The 27,195-nt window shown below is 28.8% G+C and overlaps 3 protein-coding genes across 3 annotated transcripts; 1 reads left to right on the top strand and 2 right to left on the bottom strand.

Moving 5' to 3' along the window:
• The first annotated feature begins 7,430 nt into the window (after positions 1 to 7,430).
• On the top strand, positions 7,431 to 8,717 carry LOC124929907 (aspartic proteinase nepenthesin-2-like). The gene has a single exon (XM_047470288.1). The coding sequence runs from the start codon at positions 7,431 to 7,433 to the stop codon at positions 8,715 to 8,717; it is 1,287 nt and encodes a 428-aa protein (XP_047326244.1).
• Positions 8,718 to 10,815: 2,098 nt separating this feature from the next.
• Positions 10,816 to 14,724, bottom strand: LOC124930773 (gamma-soluble NSF attachment protein). Its single transcript, XM_047471129.1, has 9 exons — positions 14,567 to 14,724; positions 13,995 to 14,062; positions 13,804 to 13,888; positions 13,553 to 13,711; positions 12,551 to 12,688; positions 12,079 to 12,157; positions 11,512 to 11,591; positions 11,261 to 11,390; positions 10,816 to 11,171 (listed from the first exon to the last, which is right to left on the bottom strand). The coding sequence occupies exons 1-9, from the start codon at positions 14,611 to 14,613 to the stop codon at positions 11,070 to 11,072; spliced, it is 888 nt and encodes a 295-aa protein (XP_047327085.1). The 5' UTR covers positions 14,614 to 14,724; the 3' UTR covers positions 10,816 to 11,069.
• Positions 14,725 to 19,257: 4,533 nt separating this feature from the next.
• Positions 19,258 to 22,345, bottom strand: LOC124929906 (putative receptor-like protein kinase At3g47110). The gene is made up of 2 exons (XM_047470287.1): positions 19,621 to 22,345; positions 19,258 to 19,562 (listed from the first exon to the last, which is right to left on the bottom strand). Exons 1-2 carry the CDS (start codon positions 22,343 to 22,345, stop codon positions 19,258 to 19,260), a joined length of 3,030 nt encoding a protein of 1,009 aa, XP_047326243.1.
• Between the last annotated feature and the right edge of the window lie 4,850 nt (positions 22,346 to 27,195).

Raw genomic sequence — 27,195 nt, 5'->3', positions numbered from 1 at the left:
ACATCATTTACCAAAATCATTTTCTCTCTCTTTTTTGAAAAGAAACTCTAAAACATAGATATCTCGTTACAATTTTCATCACTCAGATTTGAGTTGGTGTTGTATTTTGTTCGATTTGTTGTCTCAATTTTTTATAAACTAAATAATACTTTCATCTTTTGATGAATAGTATGTGTTCATCCATTTTTTAACAGTAAAGAAGATGAAGTCGTCGGATCTAAAGTAATTTATCATTTTTTTAATAATGAGTTATTTGAACCTATCTTTCAGTTGGAAACCCTTTTGTATACTAACTTGATTTTTATAGGTATCTCGTTATTTTGATTATATATAAATGATAAATTATCTTGCTACAACATTTTCTAACGTTGTGGACAATGACAATTTTCATTATCGCTCAAAATATTTGTCAGATTTTTCTGACACGGCTTAATTAATTTGTTCTGTTTGTTCCACCCCTCGACCATCCTTACGAAACTCAAACAAGTTTGTCTTTGGAGTCATCCTCAAAAAATTGTAAAATCGTTTGATCTTTTTCATTTTCATTTTAATTTTTGCAAATTTGATATATTATTTAATATTTAGATTCTTTTTTAATTATTTTAATTTTATACATGTTATTTTGTATTATTTGAAAATTAATTTTGCTTGTCAAAAAAAATCACATAGTTTATATTTTTCTTCGTAAACTTTATACGATACTTGATATTGTTCCATGTATAATATTTTATTTTGTTTATTGTACAAGTAAATAAGAAAAAGAAAGTGCATATCCCATTTATACATATAAATTACTAAAAATTGATTTAATTCTATTGTACTATTAAAAATTAGTTATTTTTTAAAATAAATTATTTATCATTAAGTATAAAAAATTAATAATACTCCATATATTCAATTAAACTAAATATAAAAAATTTAATTAAAATTAATATTATTAAAATTTAATTAATTTTAAATTAATTTTAGTTTGTAAAAACTAAATTAAATTTAAAATTGAAGATTAACATATATTTTAAAATTAAAACAAAATCATGAGTTTGAAAAACACTTACAATAAAAGTAGATTTCTTTTTAGTAAGAATTAAGTTAATTACACCATTTATTTTTGTTAGTTACTATAGATCTAATAGATTGATCAGAGATTTTATTTAAAGTTGTGTTATACATTTTGCTTTTAAAGTTGTGTCATACATTTTGCTCTTATCTAAAGTTATGTTAGATGTACTTTACACTATTAACGACCTCTTATCAATTACCATGACTTTTTTTACCACCATTTCGACAAACCAACCACCAATCACACAATTCACATCTCATATTTTGATCTCACACAGTTTCACACACATATTATCTCTTGTTAAATCAACCAGCAATCTCAATCAACCTCTCATATCATGACCTCATATTTTCACATGTCTCTTATGATACTAGACAAACCAACCACCAATCTCAAACGACCTCTAGTATCGTGAATACACACATTTTCACATTTCAATCAATCAAAAATTCATTTATATTATTTTAAACCACCGATATCTCATTTATTATCGGCCTCTTATCCCCATAAATCTCACATCTCATCTCATTATTTTTAACTTTACCGCGACCTCTTATTTTGTGACTCACACTTTTTTATATTCCTCTTTTATTCACTCGGAAAATCACCCACAAATATCAATCAACCTTTAATTTCGTGACCTCGCACACTTTTATAATTTGATTAATCAACATCTCATTCATATATTTTAACCACTAGTATCTCATTTATTACCATCCTCTTTTATATTAGCGCGACCTCCCTTACTCCGGTAAACGAACCACCAAATCTCAATTGACATCTCATCTCGTGATCTCATACACTTTCACACACCTTTTATCCTCGTCAAACCAACACCGATTCCTCAATTGATCTCTCATCTTGTGACTGACACTTTTTCATATGTGTCTTTGGCCTCTCGACAAATAACTCACCAATCACAATTGACTTTAATCTCCTGACCACACACACTTTTACATTTTGGTTAATCAAACATCTCATTCTTATATTTTTAACCACTAATATCTCATTTGTTATCAACCTCTTAAATTATTCTCCACATTCGGCAAACCAATCACCAAATCTCAATCGACATCTCATCTCATATGACCTTACACACACCTATCATCCCTCGCCAAACCAAACATCAATCTCCCCAATTAACCTCTCATCTTGTGACTCACACTTTTTTATATGCATCTTTATCCCCTCGGTAAACCACTCATCAATTCTAATTTCAACCTCTAATCTCGTGACATCACACACACATTTATATTCCGGTCGATCAACATCTCATTTATATATTTTTAACCGTCGATATCTCCTTTTATTATTGACTTCTTATCCTAACAAATCAACTACAACAAATTCTCACCTCGCATCTCATCATATTTACTCTTATCACGACTTCTTTTACCCCCACTTCAACAAATTAACAATCAATCCCTCAATCGACCACTTTTGTAATCAACATCTCATTCATATATTTGTAACTACTAATATCTAATTTTGTAAGAAAACCTCTTATATTTATCCTCACTTCGGCAAACGAACCACTAAATCCTAATCGACATTTCATCTCGTGACCTCACACACTTTTACATACCTCTTTATCCTCTTGGCAAATCACCCACTAATCTTAGTCAACCTCTTGTGAATCACACTTTTCATATGCATCTTTATCCACTCGACAAACCACCCACCAAATCTTAGTCGACTTCTTGTGACTCAAACTTTTTCATATGCCTCTTTATCCCTTTAATAAACTATCCACCAATCTTAATCAACCTCTTTTACCCTTACTTCAATAAATCAACAATTAATTCCAATCGATCACACACCTCTCTTATCCCTCGTCAAACCAACCATTAATCCTCCAATTAACTCTCATCTTGTGACTCACACTTTTTCATATGCATCTTTATCCCCTCATATGCCTTTTTATCCCATCGACAAACAACCAATCAATCTTAGACGACCTCTTTTACCATCACTTCAACAAATCAACAACCAATTCCAATCGATCGCACACCTTTTATCCATCGTCAAACCAACCATTAATCTTCCAATTGACCCTCGTCTTCCTTTAATTAAGTAAAATCATATCTTAACAATCTAGTGTAGATTGATGAGAAATAAATTCACCAACTTTTCACTTGTTTTTATTTTATTTTTAAACTTGTGTTAAATAATGAGAGAATACTTATTTTTATTTTTATTTTAATAAAGGAAGGTAGATCTAATTTTTTTTCATAATCCTGACTCTATTTCATATATATAAAAGAACGAATCCATATATTCATGACCCTCCTTTTTTATTCAACTTCATGTGGGAATCTAAACCCGAATCCCTGACATATTTGTCTATTAAGTTTACTAATTTCACTCACCACTTTGGTGGGTAAGTATACATTATAATTAGTAATATAATTGGTAAGGTATATAATTTAAAAATGAATATATGAAATTATATAGATTTTAAAAATATTTATCATTTATATCTATATATATATATATATATATATATATATATATATATATATATATATATATATATATATATCTATATATATATATATATATATATATATATATATATATATATATATATATATATATCTATATATATATATATATATATATATATATATATATATATATATATATATATATATATATAATTTAAAACTAACAATGTACAACAAACTTTAAAAGTAAATCATATATATATATATATAATTATTTATTAATTTATAATCTTATAATTATTAATAATATTACAAAAATAAGTTATATATATTTTATTATAAATTATAATGTGATGAAATATTTTTTAATTTATAATTTCATTACAATTTTTTAAAATTATATATTTAAATTAACATAAATATTTCTTAATAAAATATTAGAAAGACTAACAAATGTTAGTATAAAAAAAATTGAAATTTGACAAGTTTATATCTGTATTTTAAATTAAAAATAATAATAAATCATTGAAATTGACAACTTTATATCTGTATTTTAAATTAAAAAACAATAATAAATGTAACTTAGTTAAAATATATACTTAGTTAAATTATTATATATACTTTATTCAAATTAATTTTAAGAATCTATATATATATAATGATGCTTAATTTTTAAAGTGTCCGGCCGGATCGAGAGCTGTGGTTAATTTGGATATATGTGAGAGTAAATGGATAATTGAGTCGGATTGTGGGTTGACCCGCCCATAAACTTAAAACGGTTAAAAATAAAATTAAAAATGCTATAAATATGGTTCAAACTTGCAACCTAACAAAACAAGTACAGCCTTTTAACCAACTAGGCTAATAATACTTTATATTTTAAATTCAACCCAAAATTTGATAAACGCGTGAAATTTTAACAATATAAGTTCAACTTTTTAACTAACTAATCTATATATATATATAATGATGCTTAATTTTTAAAAGTCCGGATTGCCGGGTCGAGAGCTGTGGTTAATTTGGATATATGTGAGAGTAAATGGATACTTGGGTCGGATTGTGGGTTGATCCGCCCATAAACTTAAAACGGTTAAAAATAAAATTAAAAATGTTATAGGTATGATTCGAACTTGCAACCTAACAAAACAAGTACAACCTTTTAACCAACTAGGCTAATAACACTTTATATTTTAAATTCAACCCAAAATTTGATAAACGCGTGATATTTTAACAATATAAGTTTAACTTTTTAACTAACTAATCTATATATATATATAATGATGCTTAATTTTTAAAGTGTCCGGATTGCCAGGTCGAGAGCTGTGGTTAATTTAGATATATGTGAGAGTAAATGGATACTTGGGTCGGATTGTGGGTTGACCCGCCCATAAACTTAAAACGGTTAAAAATAAAATTAAAAATGTTATAGGTATGGTTCGAACTTGCAACCTAACAAAACAAGTACAACATTTTAACCAACTAGGCTAATAACACTTTATATTTTAAATTCAACCCAAAATTTGATAAACGCGTGACATTTTAACAAAATAAGTTCAACTTTTTAACTAACTAATCTATATATATATAATGATGCTTAATTTTTAAAGTGTTCGGATTGCCGGGTCGAGAGCTGTGGTTAATTTAGATATATGTGAGAGTAAATGGATACTTGAGTCGGATTGTGAGTTGACCCGTCCATAAAAATTTTACCGTAATATTTTTTTTACGATTTTCTATATTATTACTCGTGCAAATGCACAGGATACATGCTAGTAATAAGTAATAATGTTTCATATACATTTAACTAAGTTTTAAATATCTCTCAATGTATGATTTTGTTTTAAATTACTCCTTGTATATTTATTATTATTTGAAATTATTTATTGTACATTTATTTTTGTTTCAAATAAGAGGTTCTTTCATTGGTATAAAATAATGAATCTAACTTAAAGTATGAACAATTTTTATTTTATGGTCAAAATTTGAATCCTCTTAATAATTAATAAATAATCAATCACTTAAGATTCCAACTAGGTTTTGTTTCTCATATTTGGATTAGAGTTTATTTTGACATATAAACTTATTTCATCTTTAAATTAAATTATATCAATTATTATTCTCAATTCATTTTTACTAAAGGGATAATCTCTTTTGGTGTAAGTTATATATAGCCGATCGATTTAAGTATATTACGGATTTTATATTACGATATCATATTTTATATTTTGTAATCCCATTCAAATAAATATGTTTTTAACCATTTTAGAGCATGATAATACTAATTTATAATATATATTTATTAATTACATAAATAATTAATAGTACTACATAATACATATGTATGGAAATTTGGGGCCATATAGGTGGGACATACAATTACATAGATTTCCCTTTTAGAGTAACAACGTCATCGTAGCTTAGTGCTTAGTTTAGTGCTGAGTGTGTAACATTGTTATATAAAAATAGATGTACTATTGAGAATGTAATTAAGGAAGACATCTCAAGACGAATGTGAAAGTTTTATCAGCAATAAAACTTAGAAAAATAAAAATGAATATATCACATATAAGAAAATTTTGTGCTTATTTACAACAAAAATTAATAGTTTTATGATATTTTAAATGGTTTTAGATATTTAAAATGTAAATTTAAACAAAAATAAATGTATAAGAAACAATTTCAAACAAAAATAAATGTGAAAAAGCAATTTCAAACAAACATAAATGTACAAATAACTATATAAAACAAGATTATTTATAAGAAGATATTTTAAATTTAGTTAAATGTATATAGAGCATCATATTTCCCTTAATTATATATATGTAACTAATTATTTGAATTAATGATAAATAATTTAATTAAAAAAACTAATTTTTGTGTAGTACGATATGTTTAAATCAATTTTTAATAATTTATATGTATAAATAAGATGATTTTTTTTTAGAATTGTATAAGAAACACAATTAAATATTATACACATAAGCATCTCAAATATCGTTTAAAGTTTAGGGAGAAAAATATAAATTATGTGATTTTTTATTTTTGATAAAGAGTTAATTCTCACCAATTTAAAAGGAGTTACATACTCAAAATTAATTTACAAATAATACAAAATAACATCTAAAAAATCAAAACGATTATAAGGAAATTTAGATGTTAAATAATATATCAAATTTTTAAAATTAAAAATTAATATATAAAAGATTCAACAATTAGATATCAAATTTTTTAGAGTGACTCCAAAGACAAATTAATTAACTTGTTTGAGTTTCATAAGGATAAGTGAGAACTGAACAATATAATTAAGTGGTGTCAAAAGAATATCTACCAAATATTTTGATCGGCAATGAAAAATTTCTTTGTCCGTGAGTTGGTAAGCAAAGCTAAAAAATGTTTTTCTAAGTGATAACTCACCATCTATATATTGTCAAAATAACAAGAAATTCATAAAATCAAGTGATGATACCTGTAAAAGGGTCTTTAAATGAAAGATCAGTTTAAATAACTCATTATTGAACAAATGAGAAATAATTATAGAATTCGACAATTTCATCCTCTTCATTGCTAAAAAGTGGATGTACGCATACGATCCATCAAAATGTGAGAGTATTATTTATATTATAAAAAATTGAGATGACAAATCAAACAAAATATAACACCAACTAAAATTTGAGTGATGAAAAGAGAAACAAGATACTAGAAAAACCACTTGATAGGTCAAAGAAAAAAATGACTTTTTCAAATTCTTTTAGAGTTTTTTTTTTTTTTAAATAGAGTCTAATTAATTTTGGTAAATGATGTGAATATTATATCAATTTAAGTGATTTATTGGATTGGCTAATGTATATAACTGTATATGTGTGTTTTAAGTGTGGAAGAAATCTAATAAGATACAATTAGTCATCCAAGAACAACTAATTGTCATGGTGAGCATAAATGTTCCTTGGTTGCTCTGTCTCCACTTGTTGGTGTTTTTTGTTGGAAGTGTTGTGAATGAAGAAGCAGATGGGATGAGTCTTCCTATGTTCATGTACCAAGATTATTCATTTAAAGTGAAGATTGGGATTGGCACCTTCAAGAATGCTAGATACATGATGTATGATTTCAAGGTAGACATTAGCAGTGACTTTCTTTGGTTGGAATGCGAAGGTTGCACAAGTTGTTTTACACCCCCTATATTGGATGCGAGTCCTTTTCCATTGAATAGTTCTAGCTCGGGAACTCGTACCAATAATAGTATTAATGTTAAGGATGGACCATACTATTCAATTAAGTATCATGATGGTACATCTAGTACAGGCTATCTAGCAAGAGAAACTTTTAGTTTCAATTCTACTTCTTATATGTCATATTTTTTTAATCAATACACATTTACCTCAAACAACATCTTGTTTGGCTGTGGTATTGAAAATGTGTTGGGAAGGATTAATAATGGTGGTAGAAAAGTGATATTCTTATCTGTACCTGGAGTAATGGGTCTTGGTTGGGGGCCTCTCTCTTTTGTGGAACAGATTAATCCGGTCAGTAAAGGAATGTTTTCATATTGCCTTCCAATTGTATTTAATAAGACTGTGGTCAAAAATTACTTGAGATTTGGAAATGATATACCATTAAATAAAGGAAATATAATCAGTTCAACGTCATTAAAAAGAAACATGAAAGGTCAAGAGTACCATTTGGAAATGGTTGGGATCAGCTTTAACGATCAACGATTAAATATTAGCAATGACTTGTTTCGATTAAAGAACAATGGTGTTGGTGGTGGTGGTGGTGGATGTATTATAAATTTGAAGGAACCATTATCGCTTATTATTCAGCCTGCCTATGAAGCATTGAAATATGTTGTTATTCAATATTTCTCCAAAATCCCAGAACTATTAAGGGTGGACAAATTGGAATTACCATTTCCGTTTGATCGAGATCAATTGTGTTACAGGAATAATTCCCATAAACCATTTGACCACATCAAATTTCCAACCATTACGTTCCATTTCAGTGGGGAACAAGCCAACTTAGTCCTAAACAAGGAGACAATCTTTACTTCCTTCCGTTTGAGACCTTTTCTCCATATGTATTTTTGTTTGGCTATGCTTCCTAATCCTAGTACCACTATCATTGGCGTGTATCAACAAATCGATCATCGATTTGTGTATGATAGGAATAAGAAGGAACTACTTTTCTATCCTGAGAATTGCTTGGAGAATTCTTAAATTGAATGTTTTGAGATCGATCATCCACATATATTATTAATTGTCCAAGCCCAGAAGAAAGAGTTTTGATTAATAATGTTTTCTATGGAATAATAAAGTATAAGATTGTGTGTTCATTTTTATTATATTCTCCATGTCATTCTTTCTATTTATTTTATGTCATTCAATTATATGCATACAAAATGAAAGTAATGTTTGTGTTCAAATAATCATTCATAATTCATTAACATTTGTTCTTTCACTAATACTCATTCTTGTTTAAGGCATTTTACTAATTTGATACAAGGTGTCCTCAATCTAGTTTCTTTTATCTTTCCCACCTCTAATTCGTCAAATTTGTCATTTTGATTTCTCTAAAAAATCCGACATTTTTTCAAAGTGATATATCGATAAAAAAGAAGATTGACCACTCATTAATGAAAGATGGGACATTCAAAGATGGGACATCCAAAGCAACAACCTATTCAAGTTTACTAGCCAATTATCTTTTGTTCGTCGAAAACATTCAACTTTTTTCGAACTCAAATATCATCATAGCATGAGGACATAGTTGAGTTTGACTTGATAGGATAAAGATAGAAGTTATAGTTTCTTATTAGCCAAGATCAATTAAAACGGAAGGTATTGAAAGAGTTTATATAGTTAGTGATTACAATAGACTAATAGACTGGAACAAGACTGTCAAAATTGAGAATTTACGTAAAATCGTTTCTAGTTGTAAACTCATAAAATCTAGAGTTTACATGAAATCGTAATTACGATTTCAGTTTGAAAAAATAGTAATTATATATTATAATTATTTATATATATAATTAAATATATATATAATTAAATATTTTATACTTATTCAATTTTAAAAAATTATATATTTTAATATAAAATTAATTAAAAAATAATAATGAGTAAATAACATTATAAAAAAAATTATACTTACAAAATTAATTATATTAATTAATTTATTTAAATAAATAATGATTTTATATTTTAATTTTTAAATATAAACTTTTTTTAAGTAAAATTGTATAGAATCGTAAAATCGAAATTATTTATAAACTCGTAAAATCGTAAAATCTTATTATCATAAATTTAAAATCGTAAGAGTTTACATATTTAAGAATTTACTTAAAATCAGACTCGTTATCATAATGTGAAATCGTAAAATCGTATGATTTTAAGAGTTAACTCGAGATTTTGACAGTCATGAACTGGAATACGCTTGAGTGCTAATAGACTAAAATATCATTAAGTGTTAATTAAGATAAGAGAAATGATTAGGTGAGGGAATTTGGTGAGGGAATGACTTGACATAATCTTATTCGCTCTCGACCCGGCAATTCCTACACTTTAAAAATTAAGCATCATTTTTTATATATATATATATATATATATATATATATATATATATATATATATATATATATATATATATATATATATATATATATATATATACTTCCATAAAAGATTTAAAATTTCTTTCTACTTCTCATATAATCGAATAAATATGAATTCATAATTAAACAAATATGTATACAATTTTATATATCATTAAAAAATATTTTTATAAAATAATTATAATATTAATTATAATATTAATCATTTATTTTTAATCAAATATAAAACTAACTATTTGAATTCAAAATAAGCAATATAAGTAAAATCATGTTACCATTGAATTCAATCCAAAGGGTACACAGTGAGGTTGTTTGAGTTTGCGGTATTTGGGGAATACTTAAGATTATAATCTGAATCTTGCCTTACAATTCAAAATGGATTATCAAAATACTATTTGTCCCTTGCATTAAAGATACACTGACAAGTTTGACTGGTAGCAGCAAATTAGGTAACACAGAAGGATGATTATAGTAAACTTCAATTCTCCAAAGATCCATACATGAAACTCAAAAAAAAAATTGTTTTGTGTAGAAGAAGAAGATACATTACCTTTTCAAGCTTTATATATACATTTGTGGCAGCACGATATAGATCAAATGCCATCTGCTATTTACCATCCTCCTCAAGAGTAGAACAAGCATCATTGATTTTATTTTTATTTTTTATTATGATCTAAATTATAGATCATTGAAATATTTGAAAATAATAATAATAAATATAGACTTTTCCAAATTATAACCCAGAAACAAAATACATACAGAAACAATCCAATTGTTTTGTCAAGTTTAGGACAATTCAATAGTACACAAATATATGTTCTTAAATCACAATTCGCATCCAATACCACACCCACATCAAAATATACCCCAATAAAAGAACAAGAGGAAAAGGTATGCAATGAATGTAATAATGCGCAGTAAAAGCATCCTCAATTGACCACGACTCGGAAAATATAAGCTAAGTGAGATCATCTTCATCAAAAACCTCTTCTTGTTCGTTGCTCGTGGTCTTAAATGCACTCACGTCGCCAGTAGGCAATTTCCTCGCAAGCTTGATCACCTATAATAATGAATTATTGGTTTCGTGTTTTTATCAGCAATCAACTACTAACTACTCAAGTGGTGCTATATTAAAAAAAATTAACTCACCACGTTATCGAGATTCTTTATGGTGCTTGATTGAGCCACACGTTTGATCTCTTCAACGTCACCGTCTTGGTAAGAAGCTAGAAGTTTACTAGCGCATCTACATTGATCACTCCCTTGAAAAGCATCAATCCTAACAAAACAAAAGAGCAATTTAGCAATAAGCAAAACTCTAAATAGTGTGATTTAACAAAAATAAGATCATTTCACTAAAATTTGAACTATGAAAATTAATAAAGAACATGTGAACTTACTGATAACAGTCATTGTAGCACTTTTCTGCTTGATTGAAGTCATTAGCATAAAGGTACACAATTATTGCGCTAAGATATGCCTATGACAAAAAAAAATGACAGTTATTATCCACAATGGATTTAAAGACACAAACTCTTCTGAGATCATCATCATCATGCAAAACATTTGCCTTAGAGAACCAGGCATAACCCAAGAAATTCATCAAAGAAAAAACAATTTTTTTTGTCAATATGAGTATCATTCAAAACACACAAGCAGGGAAAAAGATTTATACTTGATATAAAAATAATGTATTTGTATTCTTTTAGACATAATAATTTGGTAGTTGAAGTGCTAAGGGTCGAGGTCATGGTTCGATTCCACTAGCTTCCTAAACTAAAATAAAAAAACATTTTTTTTGTTTCCTGCTTGTATAAATCTAAATTTACCTCAATCGAAAAAAATTACTTTTCATAACAAGCAACTGCTTATATCGTCTTTTCCTTGTTTCCTCTCATCTCAAGGTTTCACTTAACATGCTGACTAAATAAAAAGTTTTAGAAACAGGTCAAACATATATTTGTCACCTTGCATTGGCTATGGGTGGCGCTGGACTTGTCAGCTGCTAAGCCCAACCTCAACAAGATTGTTGCAGCATCTGTGTACCTGGGTTATCACAATATTGCCCGGTTAGTATTACAATGATTTTTGGTAATAAGACTAGAATAAAGGATGTTTTGTTTTGGCATGTTACATAAAGCAATTTAAGTAAAGCATGTTGCTATTGAATTCAATCTAAAGGGTACACAATGAGGTTGTTTGAGTTTGCGGTATTTGGGGGATAATTTAAGATTATAATCTGAATCTTGCCTTACAGTTAAAAATGGACTATCAAAAGACTATTTTGCCCTTGCATTAAAGATACACTCGCAAGTTTGACTGCTTGCAGCAAATTAAGTAACACAGAGGATAGTTATAGTAAACTCCAATTCTCCAAATATCCATACATGGATACTCAAAAAAAAAAATTGTTTTGTGTAGAAGAAGAGGATACATTACTTTTCAAGCTTTATATATAAACTTGTGGCAGCACGATATAGATCAAATGCCATCTGCTCTTTACCATCCTCCTCAAGAATAGAACAAGCATCATTGTATAACTGAATCGCTTGCTCAGGTGCGGAATCTTCTAAGGCCCTAACATAGGAAAACGATACAAGTGAGATACTCGAGAGTAATATACTATGAATCATAGTTTTGAAACTGCAGAAGAATAAAGGAAATAAATAGACTACAGACAAGATCTCTGCAAAGAGTATGAAGAAATCTGGGTAATTCATCTTTTATTTTAATAATTTCATGCATCACATTTAACCTACACAAATAAATAATAAAGCAAAGATAGTAATATCATATAAGTTATCAAATATGCTTTAATTTGATAGAACAAATGAAAAGTCAACACAAATATATGGAAAATGTTATATATGCTAGGATTTTCTAGTTTTTTTTAAGTTAAAGTTTGTACGAATAAAGTTGCTTGCAACCCTTACAATACAAACAACAATTCAAAGAAAAAGGAGGAAGAAGAAAAAGGATCCACATCAAGCCAGACAACCTCTAAGAATGGAGGATACAATTAGAAGAGACAAAATAAACATAAACTACCCAGCAAGGATATCATCACAAACTTCTTAATAATACTGACACCAATAAAACAAATGGAAAGGATCATAACCATAAATCTGAAACCATCATATCCAGCTTCTTACAATAATGTCTCTCTTCTTTTCTTTTTTCTAGTACCACTAGCAAGTTCTTCTCCATTAAACAATGTAAGAGTTTTCATATGGTAACTACTGAAACTTGGGTTGAGTTTTCATATGGTAACTACTGAAACTTGGGTTGATCGTTGAACCACGCAGTTCAATTTATGTTATGAAGATTCTAAATATGTTTTGAAAATTAAGGGACTACATTGGATAGCAAGGAACCTAGAAAACATGAACAACAAATTAGATTTAAACTATCACACATCAAAAGAAGAAGGAAAAAACCTACCGTGCACCTTTTGCAAGAGCATCCGATGCTGGTTGTGACCTTCCACATTCACTGTATAACTCCGACGCCTTTCTATAAAAATCAGCAACTTCATTCCAGTTGCTTAGTTCTTTTGCCATAGCAGCTGCCGACTCCATGTGCTTAGCAGCATCCCAGGGACTGATGCACCCATCACAATTAGTTTACAGCATAGACAAAACAAGCTCTGTTTCATTGCTAATGACATTCCAAAAATAATAATAATAAAATACCTAGAGAGCATCACTTGTCCTTGTGATGCTTTCTCAAGTGCATCTTTCGCTTTCTCGTATTTTCTCGCCAATCTGAATCCGTTAGCTGTAAATAACGACCATTTTCAGATCAAATCAAAACAGTAGCAACTGTTACAGTCATAATTCATAATATGATGGAAACAAAATGATAAAAACAGTATCAGCCTTACCAGCCTGCTCATACAGAACTGTGGCACTCTTCCAATCAGCTGTCCATCTCGTCATCGACAGTTTGGTTCTAAATGAAATGAACTAGTTAAAATTTTCAGAAAATGTGTTATATAATTGTATAACCGATGATAAGTAACCAACTATGACCCAATCAAGGTAGGGCTTCCCTCTGGATGAGCATCTGTTTAGGGTTTTCTAAACAAGAAATTAACTGGTTGGATGGATGCTAAGTAACAATGTGGCAGCCTACCATGTTTACCTAAAAAGGGTCTAAAAAGACTGAAATCTTGAATTCTCATTGCAGACACCATAGCTGCTGAATAACAATAGAAAAAAGTTGAACATTGATCCTAAAAAACACAAAATGCATAAAAAGAGGTTTCCAACGATGGAGAAAACCCATAAAAGCTAAAACCTCGAATACACATCCTTATTAATCATAATCGGCATTGATTCAGCAATCAAATCAAATCATATATAGAAAACTGAGTTCACTAAGTCCTGTTCTACTTAAAATCAGAAAACGCCAATTATGAGAAAGACGAGCATAAGCAGATAACTCAAGACTAACAATTTGTCGGCTTTGGAGATCAACTTTTCGGGATCGGAGCTGGCCATGGCCTAGAGCTATATATGTCACAACGCAATCCCCCACCGTCACGATTGCGTCTTTCTTTACTCAAGAGAAGTTTGTATAATCACCTCCCAGCGTCTTGTTGACGTCTTCATTTCAGAATTGAGAATTTCAGATCACATAAAGCAAGAATTTGATCCCTCAACTTATAATTCCATATCACATTATCTCCCAATCTTCGGAAATTTTACCAAAATTTAATATATTTTTGTTCTTTTATGCCACATATAATGAAAAGGAAAGTTTAGGACACATTAAATTTATAAATTTATGTATTTCATAACCGGGTTCAAAAGTCATTTTTTCTTGCTCGCTTTTTTTCTCGTTTTATTTTTAGTCACTTAGATTTAAATTGATGTGTTGTTGTTCGATTTAACATTCTGTTTAGCTGGATTGGTTTTTTCGTCTCGAAAATTTATAGTTCGAAAAATACTCACAATTGTTGGTGAGTTGTTTTGATGCTCCTACCTTCCGATTGTGTTGATTATTTTTTTTCGAGTATGTGTTCGTCCCTTTTTAACATCAATACATGTATATATTTTTCATGATTTATTTGAATCTCACTATTTCGGCCATATATGTAGATGGTTCATTTTCATTTGGCAATACATTTTCTGACATTGTTTACCAACTCTGGACTAAAAATAATTTTTGCCGCTCAAAATATTTGGTAGAGATTTTTCTGACACCATTTCATTGGTTTGTTTGATTTGTTTACTTCAATCCACATTGTTTAAAAACTCAAAAAAAATCATCAATTTGTATGATTGTTGGATTTTTTTAATTTAGAGTTTTATTTTTGTTAATGGTTTATAAAATTTGATATTTAGATCATCCATTATTATTTTGATTTTTTTTCTTTTTAGATATTATCTTATATATTTATTAATTAATTTTTAATATATAATTCTTATTTTCCAATTCTTATTTGAATTTAATTATCAATATAAATATATATATATATATATATATATATATATATATATATAGCCATTACTATTTTTTAATGCTAAATGTATAATAGTTTTTTTTTTGATATAACTAGTATACTTTCTTTAATAAAACAAATTGTTTGAATTAATTTTTCTAACCTTATAATAACTCACAGCCGAATATTTCATTTTAATGTGTTATTTTTAATGATGATCAAATATAAGACGTTGAATATTATAAATTATTTGTTTTAATATTTATTTATATAGTTATTTAAAATTTAAAAAAATACTATTTTTAACATACTTGGATCCCATTAAAATTGTCTTAATCTTATGTATAATAATCATTAAAAAAAAGTTAAATGTTTTTTATTAATCAGATAGTAATCTATCCACAGACATATATATAATATTATGTTATTATTTAAACTGTCAATATTATGTATATTAAAATTTAAAATTTTAACTGAATAAGAATGAAACGGAATATAAATAAAAAGAAGATTAAAGATACTTAATTAGGGACAAAACAAAATCACGGGAATCAATAGAGAGAAACAATGATAAAAAGTATGGTCCTTCACAACAAGTTTCCTATGATTCAGGCTTTATATAATTAATTGTACATGTCATTTGAAATTGTTAACCAACCACACCAAATAATAATAAATAATAACTAAGGTATTTCAAATGGTGAATAATCTCATTTAATAAATCAAAAGTTTTAACTTCAATTCTTATTAAAAATGATTTAATTTAAAAGAGATAATGACGGTTCAAAATCATCTTTACCAACTCCGAAAATAATTAAACCCAATTCAAACAAAAAGAAAGTTGAACTAAGTAGACTTACATTTTATTAGCATAACATTGGTTTAATATCAACAAAATTTGAGAGTATTTTTTATATACTAAAATACAATTACTTTACATATATTTTTTTTAACAACTAACATTGAAATTTCATCAAAGAAAAACTTATGTGATCACTCCATGCATCCCCAATGTTTGTGCTAAGATAGGAACAAATAATTAAACTAAATTATATATATTTATATATATATAATATATGTAGGCTAATGTACCTGGTCATTATAAGTTATTGAGTTTGATATGGACCAACCAATTACCAGTTGTTGTTATGTTGGATTATTTAATTTTTAATAGTACTTATCGATCTTTTAAGAGATTAGTCTGCCTGTGGTCCCCATTATTCTATCTTATTGAACTATATGGAGTGATCAATAATATCATATGATCGATCGATCATGGCCAAGAAATCCATGTTGGTGGTTTCGAAAGGTTAAAGCATGATCTTGTTCGATCAGAATCATATGAAGATCAAATCGGTAGATGGATCAATGAATGGATGTTGGTGGGTTTGAGAGATTAAAGCTGCCAGCATGATCTGGTACGTACTTAATCACCAGGTTAATTAAGATCTAATCAGGTCATGTTGCAGCTTCAATCTCTCACTCTCCAACTATATATTATTTACGTTTTCTATTCCAAACTCGAGAAATAACATAATAAATTCATGAGTATGTCTTCATCTTGCGCGATATATACTTGATCCATCAATTATTTCCTCTAGGTATGTGATTCATCTCTTCTTCGCATTATTTATCATTTTCTTTGGAAAAAAATTGTTGAAATACTAATCCAATATGCATCCCATAATTTGAAGCATCAAGATCATGGGAACTAAAGAGACATTAACATGCCTTAATTTCTTCTAACATATCCATGGTTTTCCCAAAGGGCGGAACTAGGACTTAGAATCTACCCAGGCTAGAAACTTTTCATAAAATTTATCTGAGCTAAAATGATAATAATATTAAGGAAACAAACAAAATATACTTAGTTTATTGTCGTTAATCTCTCCTTTAACGACGAAAAAATTATCAATAACGACAGTATCTTTATGTAGTTATTGTAATTTACATACAAAATATTTTGGGTTGGGTTAGATAAGTTTGTATATAGATCCGCCATTGATTTCGCCAATTAATTAGGTTGTATAACATGTCGTTTGAGAATGTATATAACCGTTAGTTATTGTCTAAGGAGTAAGAATGTCCTCACTAAAAGTTGTCCTTATTATTATGCTTTTAGTCATTTTTGTTAATTTATTCTAATTAATTTTGTTTCATGTTTATACTGAGTTTTAATCATATTATATACAAAATTATTAACTACTTAGTGATGTTAGCATTTTCCTTTTCTTTTCTTTTTTTATATGATTCTAATTAATACAATAATGTTAACAAAATAATTATAACTAAGCAACTCAATCTAGGAAAACAAATCAAGTAACAATTTGATAAGAAACTGTATATATCGATATGGAAAATACATGTTTCTAAATAGGTTAATAACTTAATGTTAAAGTTCTTTGTTTACTCAAAAGTCATTTAGAATTGTTATAAGTTGTTGGTTAGAAGCTAAGATGGGATTAGTTAAGACATGGCTTGCTTGGCCTTTTAAAAATATTGCTTCAAAACTCAAATTTATGTTATTTGTGAAAGTAGTAAAGTACACACACATACATCTAGGTTTTTCCCTAACTTCATTTTTCACTCTTAAAGCAAGTCTAAGACCCCACTTCAATTTAAATACTTTCAACTAAAATCCAACTTAACTAAGTAGGCAAGGATAGAACAATACTATGCTTATAGGAAATTGCAGATGTTGGGGTGATTCTGGTTTTATACCATGATATGGTAAGAACTTTCCCATTACGTTCGAATCAATCTATCTAGACCTCGTAGCATGTTTGCTAGTATTTTCGGACTAGACTTGAAAACTTCAATATCATAAACTATATTTTATATTTAAAGAATATTCAATGAAAATATATTTATTGACTATTTTTAAAATTTTGATTTGTTTGAATAAACATTTATAGAATAACATAAAAAAATTATAAAATAGTTATATCTGATTTTCTCTGCGGCGTTTACAAATGCACAAGAATCCTAGACTAACGACACTTAATGACTGACCTACGGCGTAAGACAATATCGTGTCGTTTGTGTTTATCTTGCCTATGCAAAAATAAATGTGTATTTTTTTTCAAAATGAAATAATTGTACTTTTTTTTAAAAAATCAATATCACAAATATTTCAAAAAAATATATATTTGCTGGAAAAACCAACTTTAGATGACATTATTAAACAATCTTTGCATATATTTTTTTTGCCTTGAAAATGTTTTTCTTTTCTTTTTTAAGTCCAACCTCCTTTGACTGGACTCTTCAAATTTGAAATTCATCAGTTTTGCACAGTTATTAATGCAGAATCTCTAGCAAGGAAAGGTTTAGTTGAATCAAGGCTGTAAAAACCTAATTAATAATATGATCCATGTAAAATCTTCATTAGCTTTTTAGTGATATTACAAAAGTTATCAAAACTTCCTTGTGGCCATTTAACATCCAGCTGGTCATCTTGTTGTATTGTTTCAGGGGATTTCTTTTAGGCATGACCTTGAATTGAAAGGAATGATTTTTATTTAATTTAGTAAGTTAACACAAACATACATTAATGCCCCCATTTCAACGTAGTGTGTTTCTAGGTAAGAATGGAAAAGTCTTTTAGACCTATTTCCACTCAAGGTTCATCCAATGATGTAATCTATTATTCACTTAACAAAAGTATACAAAAACAAGGTTGAAAGTGAACCTATTTTTTAACTTAGAACATGGTTTCCTTAATCAGTTGTAGCTCCCTTACAACATCTGTCATACTCATCCTATTTTGGGGCAGTTCTTCCGAACAAGCTAAACCAATCTTTACCAAAGCGATTAGACAACCATCTCTTTGATCAATAACAATGTCACTTTTTAAAATTGTAGGATCAATGACAATCTCAATTGCGTTTCCTGTCAAGATTTGACCCGCAAAATTACGAATGTTAAGACCACCCGCAAACATCAAATCAGTAGGCCTCTTTCCGGTTAACATTTCAAGCAACAGAATCCCGTAACTGTAAACATCGCCTTTTATCGATATTTCACTTCCAAGACCATACTCTAACGATGTTTAGAAAAATAATACTATTATAGTTAAAAGGGAAATAAATTAGACCAACAAAATAAACAGGATTTGTTAGGTTAACGACTAACTTACCTGGTGCTGCATATCCGACTGTGCCTATCACTCCCATTGAACTACTGTGATGGGAAATACCCATATCTGGATTATAAAGTCTGGCTAGTCCAAAATCTCCAACATGTGCAACCATTTGTTGGTCAAGGAGAATGTTACTTGGCTTCAAATCACAATGAATAACTTGGGTTTCACATTGATAATGAAGGTAATCCAGTGCAGAAGCCACATCAATTGCAACCCTTAAACGATGCAGTAGATTGAGCTCAAGTCTGCTAGTTACTTGATATGGATGTAGCCATTTCTCGAGATTCCCATTCAACATGAGTTCGTAAACAAGAGCCTTGAATTCCTTACCTTGAAAATCAATGCTTGAGCAACAAGTTATGATCTTGATGAGGTTCCGGTGTCTCATGTTCTTTAACACTTTACATTCTGCCATGAAGCTTTTTGTCGCACCTCGGTTAACAAGGTTAAGAACTTTGATCGCAACATCTCCAATCTGATCAAGAACACCTTTGTAGACGAAGCCGAAACTGCCAGCACCAATCAAATTGCTCGAAGAGAACCCATCCGTTGCTTTGAAGAGCTCATCGTAGGAGACTTGCACGAAAGACTCCTTGGGCAACAATTCCAAAGTGGTGGATTGCCTTTCCCTCCTGTTCCTTTTCCACAAGTAAAACACCAAGCTTGAAAATAGGATTAGTATTCCTAGTATTGAAGCAACAATTACAAAGATGCGTTTGGATGAGAAGAAGTTACGATTCAGTTTCTTGGTGGGACATCTTGGAAGTTCTAGAGAAGGTATTCCGCCGCATAGCCTATTATTCCCATAAACGGATACTGCACTTGAGTTTGCAAAAACCCCTTGTGAAGGTAATTCTCCATTGAAATCATTGAAGGACAAGTTAAGGTTGATCAAGGAAAGTTTCTCCAAGAAAGCTGGGATTTGTCCTGATAGATTATTTCTCGACAGGTCAAGGATTTGAAGACCTCTCAAGAATTCCATTGTCTTGGGAATAGATCCTTGGAGCATGTTTCCTTGCAGGAATAGGAATTGGAGGCTGGTACAGCTGCTTATACTACTAGGGATCTCACCAGACAAGTCATTATTGTTTGATATATCTAACACGACCAAACTTTTGAGATCTCCAATCTCTAAAGGAAGTGAGCCGGACAGACGATTGTGAGATAAGTTGAGCAAAATTGAAAGAGATGAAACTTGGAACAGTTCTTTGGGAATGGTTCCACTCAGGTTGTTTTGTTCAAGAAGTAATGATATTAATCTTTGGCAATTGCCAATGCTGAAAGGTATAGTCCCCTCTAAGTTATTGTAACTCAAATAAAGTTCATTCACCAAAGAAAGATTCCCAATTGATTCAGGAATTGCACCCGAAAGCTGATTTCCACTAAGGAAAAATCTCTGCAACTTTTGAAGTTTTCCTATTGTACTAGGTATCGGCCCAGTGAAATGGTTACTTTCCAAGTCTAAAATAGACAAGTTAACAAGGTTTCCAATTGTTGGAGGAATCCTGCCTTGCAGTTGGTTTTCACCTAGTGTGAAGAACCGCATATTTGATGATAGATTCCCTACAAAATCAGGAAGCACTCCTCTAAACTGGTTGTTATCTGTGCCTAACACGCCCAAATCGCTGCAATTAGTAAGGGACTCAAGGAAATGCATTTCGTCAAAATCCCCACTCCCAAAGTTGTTAAAATGTAAAGTAAGACGCACAAGATTCACTAGTTTACTGAAATCAACTGTCAGTTTCCCACTGAAGTTGTTACGTTCAAAAGCTAGCCTCATGGCTTTGGTAAGATTCCCTATTGAATTTGGAAGTTGTCCTGTAAAGTTGTTATAATGAAGTTGAAGCCATTCCAAATGAGGGAACATGTTGCCAAAGTATGGGGGAAGACTCCCATTAAGATCATTCATGGGTAAAGATAAAATATTCAAGTTGGAGAGGTTATATAATGATGAAGGGATCATACCAGATATCTGATTACCACCCAATCCAAGTTCTACAAGGTTCTTTAATTGCCCCAAATTATTTGGAATAGTTCCACCAAAGTGATTAGCTCCTGCAGAGAAGACCTCAAGAGAAGTGATATTGCCCACAGATTTTGGAATTCCTCCAGTTAAAACGTTTACATGTATGTAGATCCTCTTGAGCATGGACAAGGAGCTAAATTCTTCAGGGATGGTTCCCACCAGATTATTGAACCCAATCAATAGATGCTTGAGGTTATAGCAGCGCGAAAGGCTTACCGGGATCCTTCCCTGGAAACTGTTTCTTTCGAGGGCCAATACTTCCAGCATGTACAAGTCACCTATTTCATTTGGGATTTCTCCATGGAAAGTATTGTTGATTAGCAACAGTTGTCTAAGAAAGGTGAGATTTCCTACATGAGGAGACAAGGTGCCCGACAAAGACAAAGAGCTTAGATCAATGAGAGTGACCCTTTTGTGCCTTTTACTGCACATGACACCTTCCCAATTGCAGAAATGGAAAGACTCATTCCATGAACTCAAAGCCTCCCCACCAAAAGGGTCCAGAATCTTGGACTTCATAGCCAATAGTGCAGCATGATCAGTCTCGTTATTATTAAGAGCATTAGTAGTAATGATTATTATGAGGAGTGCCAATTGTTGTGACACCAACCAGAACCTCATTTTGAGAATCATATTGGATGGAAGTAAGATAGTATGCATCACACATCAGCAGGCTATGGTGATAAATACAAGCCAGGGAGACTTTTCTAGTTGGCTCCCAGTCTCCCACAGTAAATCTCCATTAATAAATAATTGGAAATTTTGTACGTTGAAATCAAAGTCACCAAGGTTGATTACTATGTCATAGATATTGTTTAATATGAAACTTTCTGATCAGCAATGACCAAACAGACACTTAAAATGGCCAAGTTAAGTTATTTCAGCCTGCCATTAGTTCCTAGGGAATCAAGTATCAACTTTTTTTGTCACTTTGAAACTATTTTCATCCTAAAAATTGCATCCAGCAGACATAAACAGGTTTTCTAAATTTAAAGGATTTATGTAACAAAGGAAACCAATGCTAACAAACATCATGTAAACATTAAATTATTTTAACCTATTTCAAGAAAATTTGAATCTGGACCTAGAGCTGATTTGAGTCAACAGGGGTTCTAAAAGATTCTTAGATAGAAAATCTGAGGGCTTGCACTGGTAACATTTAGCAAAAAGACCGAATTTCTCAACCTGCTTAATTTGTTTAATTATTGATAAGGGGCTTAATTTACAATTTGGTAATAGTTTTGTATAAATTTGGTAACACTATAAATAAATAGTGAATTAATGAAAACAACTCACTAAGTCAAATTTCTAATTCTTTCTAGATTTTATTTCGTCTTCCCTGGAATTATCACCCTTTTAGCCCAATCAATTCGACATTGGGTCGAATGCGAAGAAGAAGACGAACTACCGTCTAAATTTGTAGATATCAAAGTAATTTCAGAATCTAAACTTACTCAAATATCATATACTACCAAGGAGGATTTAGACCCGCCCCGCGGTAATCGAACCAAATCGAATTGTCTCGTTTGAAGCGGTTTTTTTCCGAAATCAAACGGGAATGGAACGGGAATGATATTTGTGTCTCCCGTCCCACTTCGATCTTACCCCGAATACTATAAACACAATTAAATATATAAAATCATCAATATATTTATTTATTTATTATATTTTATAAGAGTAGTGAATTCTTTTTTATGATAATATAAAATTTTAATATATATTATATTAAAAAAAATTATATAATTTTATTATATAAATTTTTTGTTTTTTTAAAAATATTTTATAAATAGTACCTCGCGCGGATTCCAAGAAACCAAACGAGGCAGGGATAGTATCAAAAAAAATTCTCGAAATAAAAATAGGCCGGGAATGATAAATGCATTCTTCACCCCGAACCGCCCGATTATCACATTTATATACTACTCTTATATCGATGGTTTTAGACTCAAATATAGTTTCAATTCCAACTTGTACACCAACTATGACTAAAATTCCAAACTCTAACATCCATAATCCAAACTAGAACTCTGACCAAACGATTATGAAGATGAAATACAATAATGATCCTCTTTTTGTACATCGAGCAAATTATCCAAGCTTGAACATTACCTCAACTATTTTCACTGAAGTGAAACATATTTCGGATGGAGTCTATGTATTGGGCTTGTTCTTCAAGCGAAGATTAAGATAGATTCATTGTGAAGAGAAACATATTTTGGATGGAGTTTAAGTTTTTGGCTTGCTCTTCAGCTTGAAGATTAAAATAGATTCAAAGCAAAAGTTATTGAGATCAGACGTCGAAATCATCATAGATCAAAAGAAGCGCGATCAGCACAGGCAGCACAGCACGAACAACACGTCAGCACGATATATAGGCACATTCAGCACATCACGATCCTAATTGGGATAATTATGATTTGATACAGTTTATAATTTTTGTTTGTAATCTAGTTGGTATGTTTAATTGTTAATAATCAGATTTTTATGATCGTTTGATTGTTATCTTTTAATTCTAATTAGAGTTTGTCTAACTTTAATTATTAACTCTCTCACTTTTTAGATTTTAATGAAATGTTTTAACCGTTTAAAAAAAATACTTATTCTTATTAAAATAATTTAAATTAAAGTGAGATGTTAGTATACTTGATTGTTATGCTGACCTCTTTTAAATATGAAAAATGATAGAGAGCGCGACTTGAGACAACGACTGGGAGCGCGATGCCTACGTGGGTTGACAGGTAGAATATTCTCTCTCCTTTTATTAATTATTTTCTCTCTCCTATTATTAATAATTAGTTACTGGAGAGAAAATAATTAATCGTGAAAATAGAAATATTAGATAAACATTTATTTATAAGTAATAAAATTAAAAAAATATTAATAAGTCAATATAAAAAAAAATAATAAAAAAAAAGAAAAAAGAAACCATAAAAATATTTGATAAATAAAGGAATTGAAAAGTCATAAAAATAAAATAAAAATAAAAGAGATAAATTCATAATTCAACTAATCATTGATATTAATTAGGGTTTAGGGTTTAGAATTTAGTATTTAGGTTTTAGAGTTTAGGATTTAGAGTTTAGGGTTTAAGGTTTAGGGTTTAGAATTTATTTAAACATATTATTAAAATATTTAATGTGAGAATTTGTTGTAAATTATTGATTTATTTTAACCGTTAAACGAGAGATAGTAAATATCAAATAAATGAGTAAAATAATAATCCTGAGAATATGGATAAATGAGATAAATTAATTTGTAGAGATAGAGAGAAAAATTATTTAATAAAAGGAGAGAGAAATTAATTAATAAGAACAGAGATAAAATAATTAATAAAAAGAGAATATTCCTCTTTAAATATTATTCTTGATATACAATAAAAAAAAAAAAAAAAGTTAACTGAATGTTTTTTTTAAAACAAACAACTCACACAATTATTTAATCAAATATATATGATATAATTTTGTATTCTTACAAAGAAAAAAATTAATAATGAATAACATGACACAATGATAGGAAAGATCACATGCATATAAATTAGATGATTGAGAATCTTAATTAGGTGTGCTTTCCTTAAATTATTGTGTTTGGTTTAAAGTGTTATTTACTTGGGTGAGTTTGACTTTAGTAGACAACTTTATATAAAAAAAAAGAAGTAAGATTTTTAAACATGTTTATCTAGTTCTAAATTACTTTGAATAAGATACTACAAATTAATCAGACCCTTAAATAACATAACTGAGAATTTCTCAATCATTATCCCATACCATAGTAGCAATAATCATCATTAATAAATTACCTCTCTTTTACATTCATTCATAATGGATAAAATTAATTAATAAATAATTATGAGTTGTGGCCATTTTTATGAGATCTTAAAAGAAGAAAGATATGAAAAAAATCTATAAGTTAACATCAAATTTGTAAATGGGCATGAAACTAATAAAAAAATATATAATGTCACATTTATTGTCTTAGGATTAGGAAGTATAATTATAATGTGATGCAGTTTTCAATTTGAATTGTCTTGTTATTCACGTTTTTTTTTTTAACGGGTAGTTGACCAGAGATAGAACGTGGATAATATTTGTGTTCATCATCTCGATTTCACTCTGATTATATCCCGAACACTAATAAACATAACTAAATATATAACATTAATAGTATATATTTATTTATTTTTTATATCTTATAAATTTCTTTATAATAATATAAATTTTTAATATATTATATAATATTAAAATATTTCTTGTATAATTTTTTTTATCTTTTAAAGAATATATTATAAAAGTAATTCGCAGGGATTTTTCAAACCGAATAAAGTTAAAAAAAAAATTGTAAAATAGGATGAAAATGATAAATGCATTCCGCCTATCCGAATTCCGATATGTTGTCCCAAAAGACTGTCTCACCTGATGTCTCATAAGAGAGACATCAGGTGAGAGGAAAAAGAGAAAATTAAATATTAAAATAAAATGTCATATAATTATATATATAATTTGTTAAGATTTATAGTTTAAGATTTAGGGTTTATGTCATCTATATATATATAATTTTTTATTTGTCTTATTTATCAAAATGATATCATTTTGATCTCTAAGACAGCAACTGGGGTAGTCTCTTGGGACAGCAGATCCTCACTCCGCCGAACCACCTTTTCGAATTGGAATTTTTTTAAAAAAAATTAGAGAGAAAAAAAATAATGATTGTTGATAATTTTATTTAAAAAATATTGATATATAAATAAAATAAAAAATAATAATTTAAAACTGAAAGTATTTTAATATTTTGATTAATGATTTGAGTGATATCATGAAAGAGAGAAAAATAAAATAATGTTTAATTTTATTTGAGTTATTTAAAATAATCAAACCAAACATGACCTTGGATCCAATATTACCATTCAAACTACCTTAATAGTCAAACAAATAATATAATATATATTATCCTTTTGCTTACATTATTTATATATAATAAATATTTTAATAAAAAATCATAATTTAATTAAGGTTATATAAAATTCAATTAAAAGAGATAATTTAACTTTAAAGAGTATTTTATAGGAACGGTCAAACTGAAGTTTATTTTATTTTGAGCCTAAATACTTTATTTCTTAAAATTTTATAAATAATATTTTTTTTAAAACTTTAAAATAAAGTTGATTAGGTACCCCTCTTTAGCCACAATAGACTGTTACCCAAGAATAAGATAATTAAAAAAATATATTATTTAATATATTTGAAACTAGTTTCAAAATTACTTTTATAAAAAAAATATATTATTAATATATATATATATAATATATATATATATATATGAATAAATGAAAAGTAAAAACAAATTGATTATGTCATTTTTAGAAATAAAATAATAATAAAAAAAGCAAATATATATATTATATTATATGTGATAATAATGAATGATCCAGTCAATGTAATGGCCGGCCGTCCATCACGATTCCTTTCCTTTATTCT

This window comes from Impatiens glandulifera, chromosome 3 (assembly GCF_907164915.1).
Source record: "Impatiens glandulifera chromosome 3, dImpGla2.1, whole genome shotgun sequence".
Taxonomy (NCBI): domain Eukaryota; kingdom Viridiplantae; phylum Streptophyta; class Magnoliopsida; order Ericales; family Balsaminaceae; genus Impatiens; species Impatiens glandulifera.
Note: the sequence above shows the minus strand (reverse complement) of the source record. Positions and strands in the feature narration are given on the sequence as shown.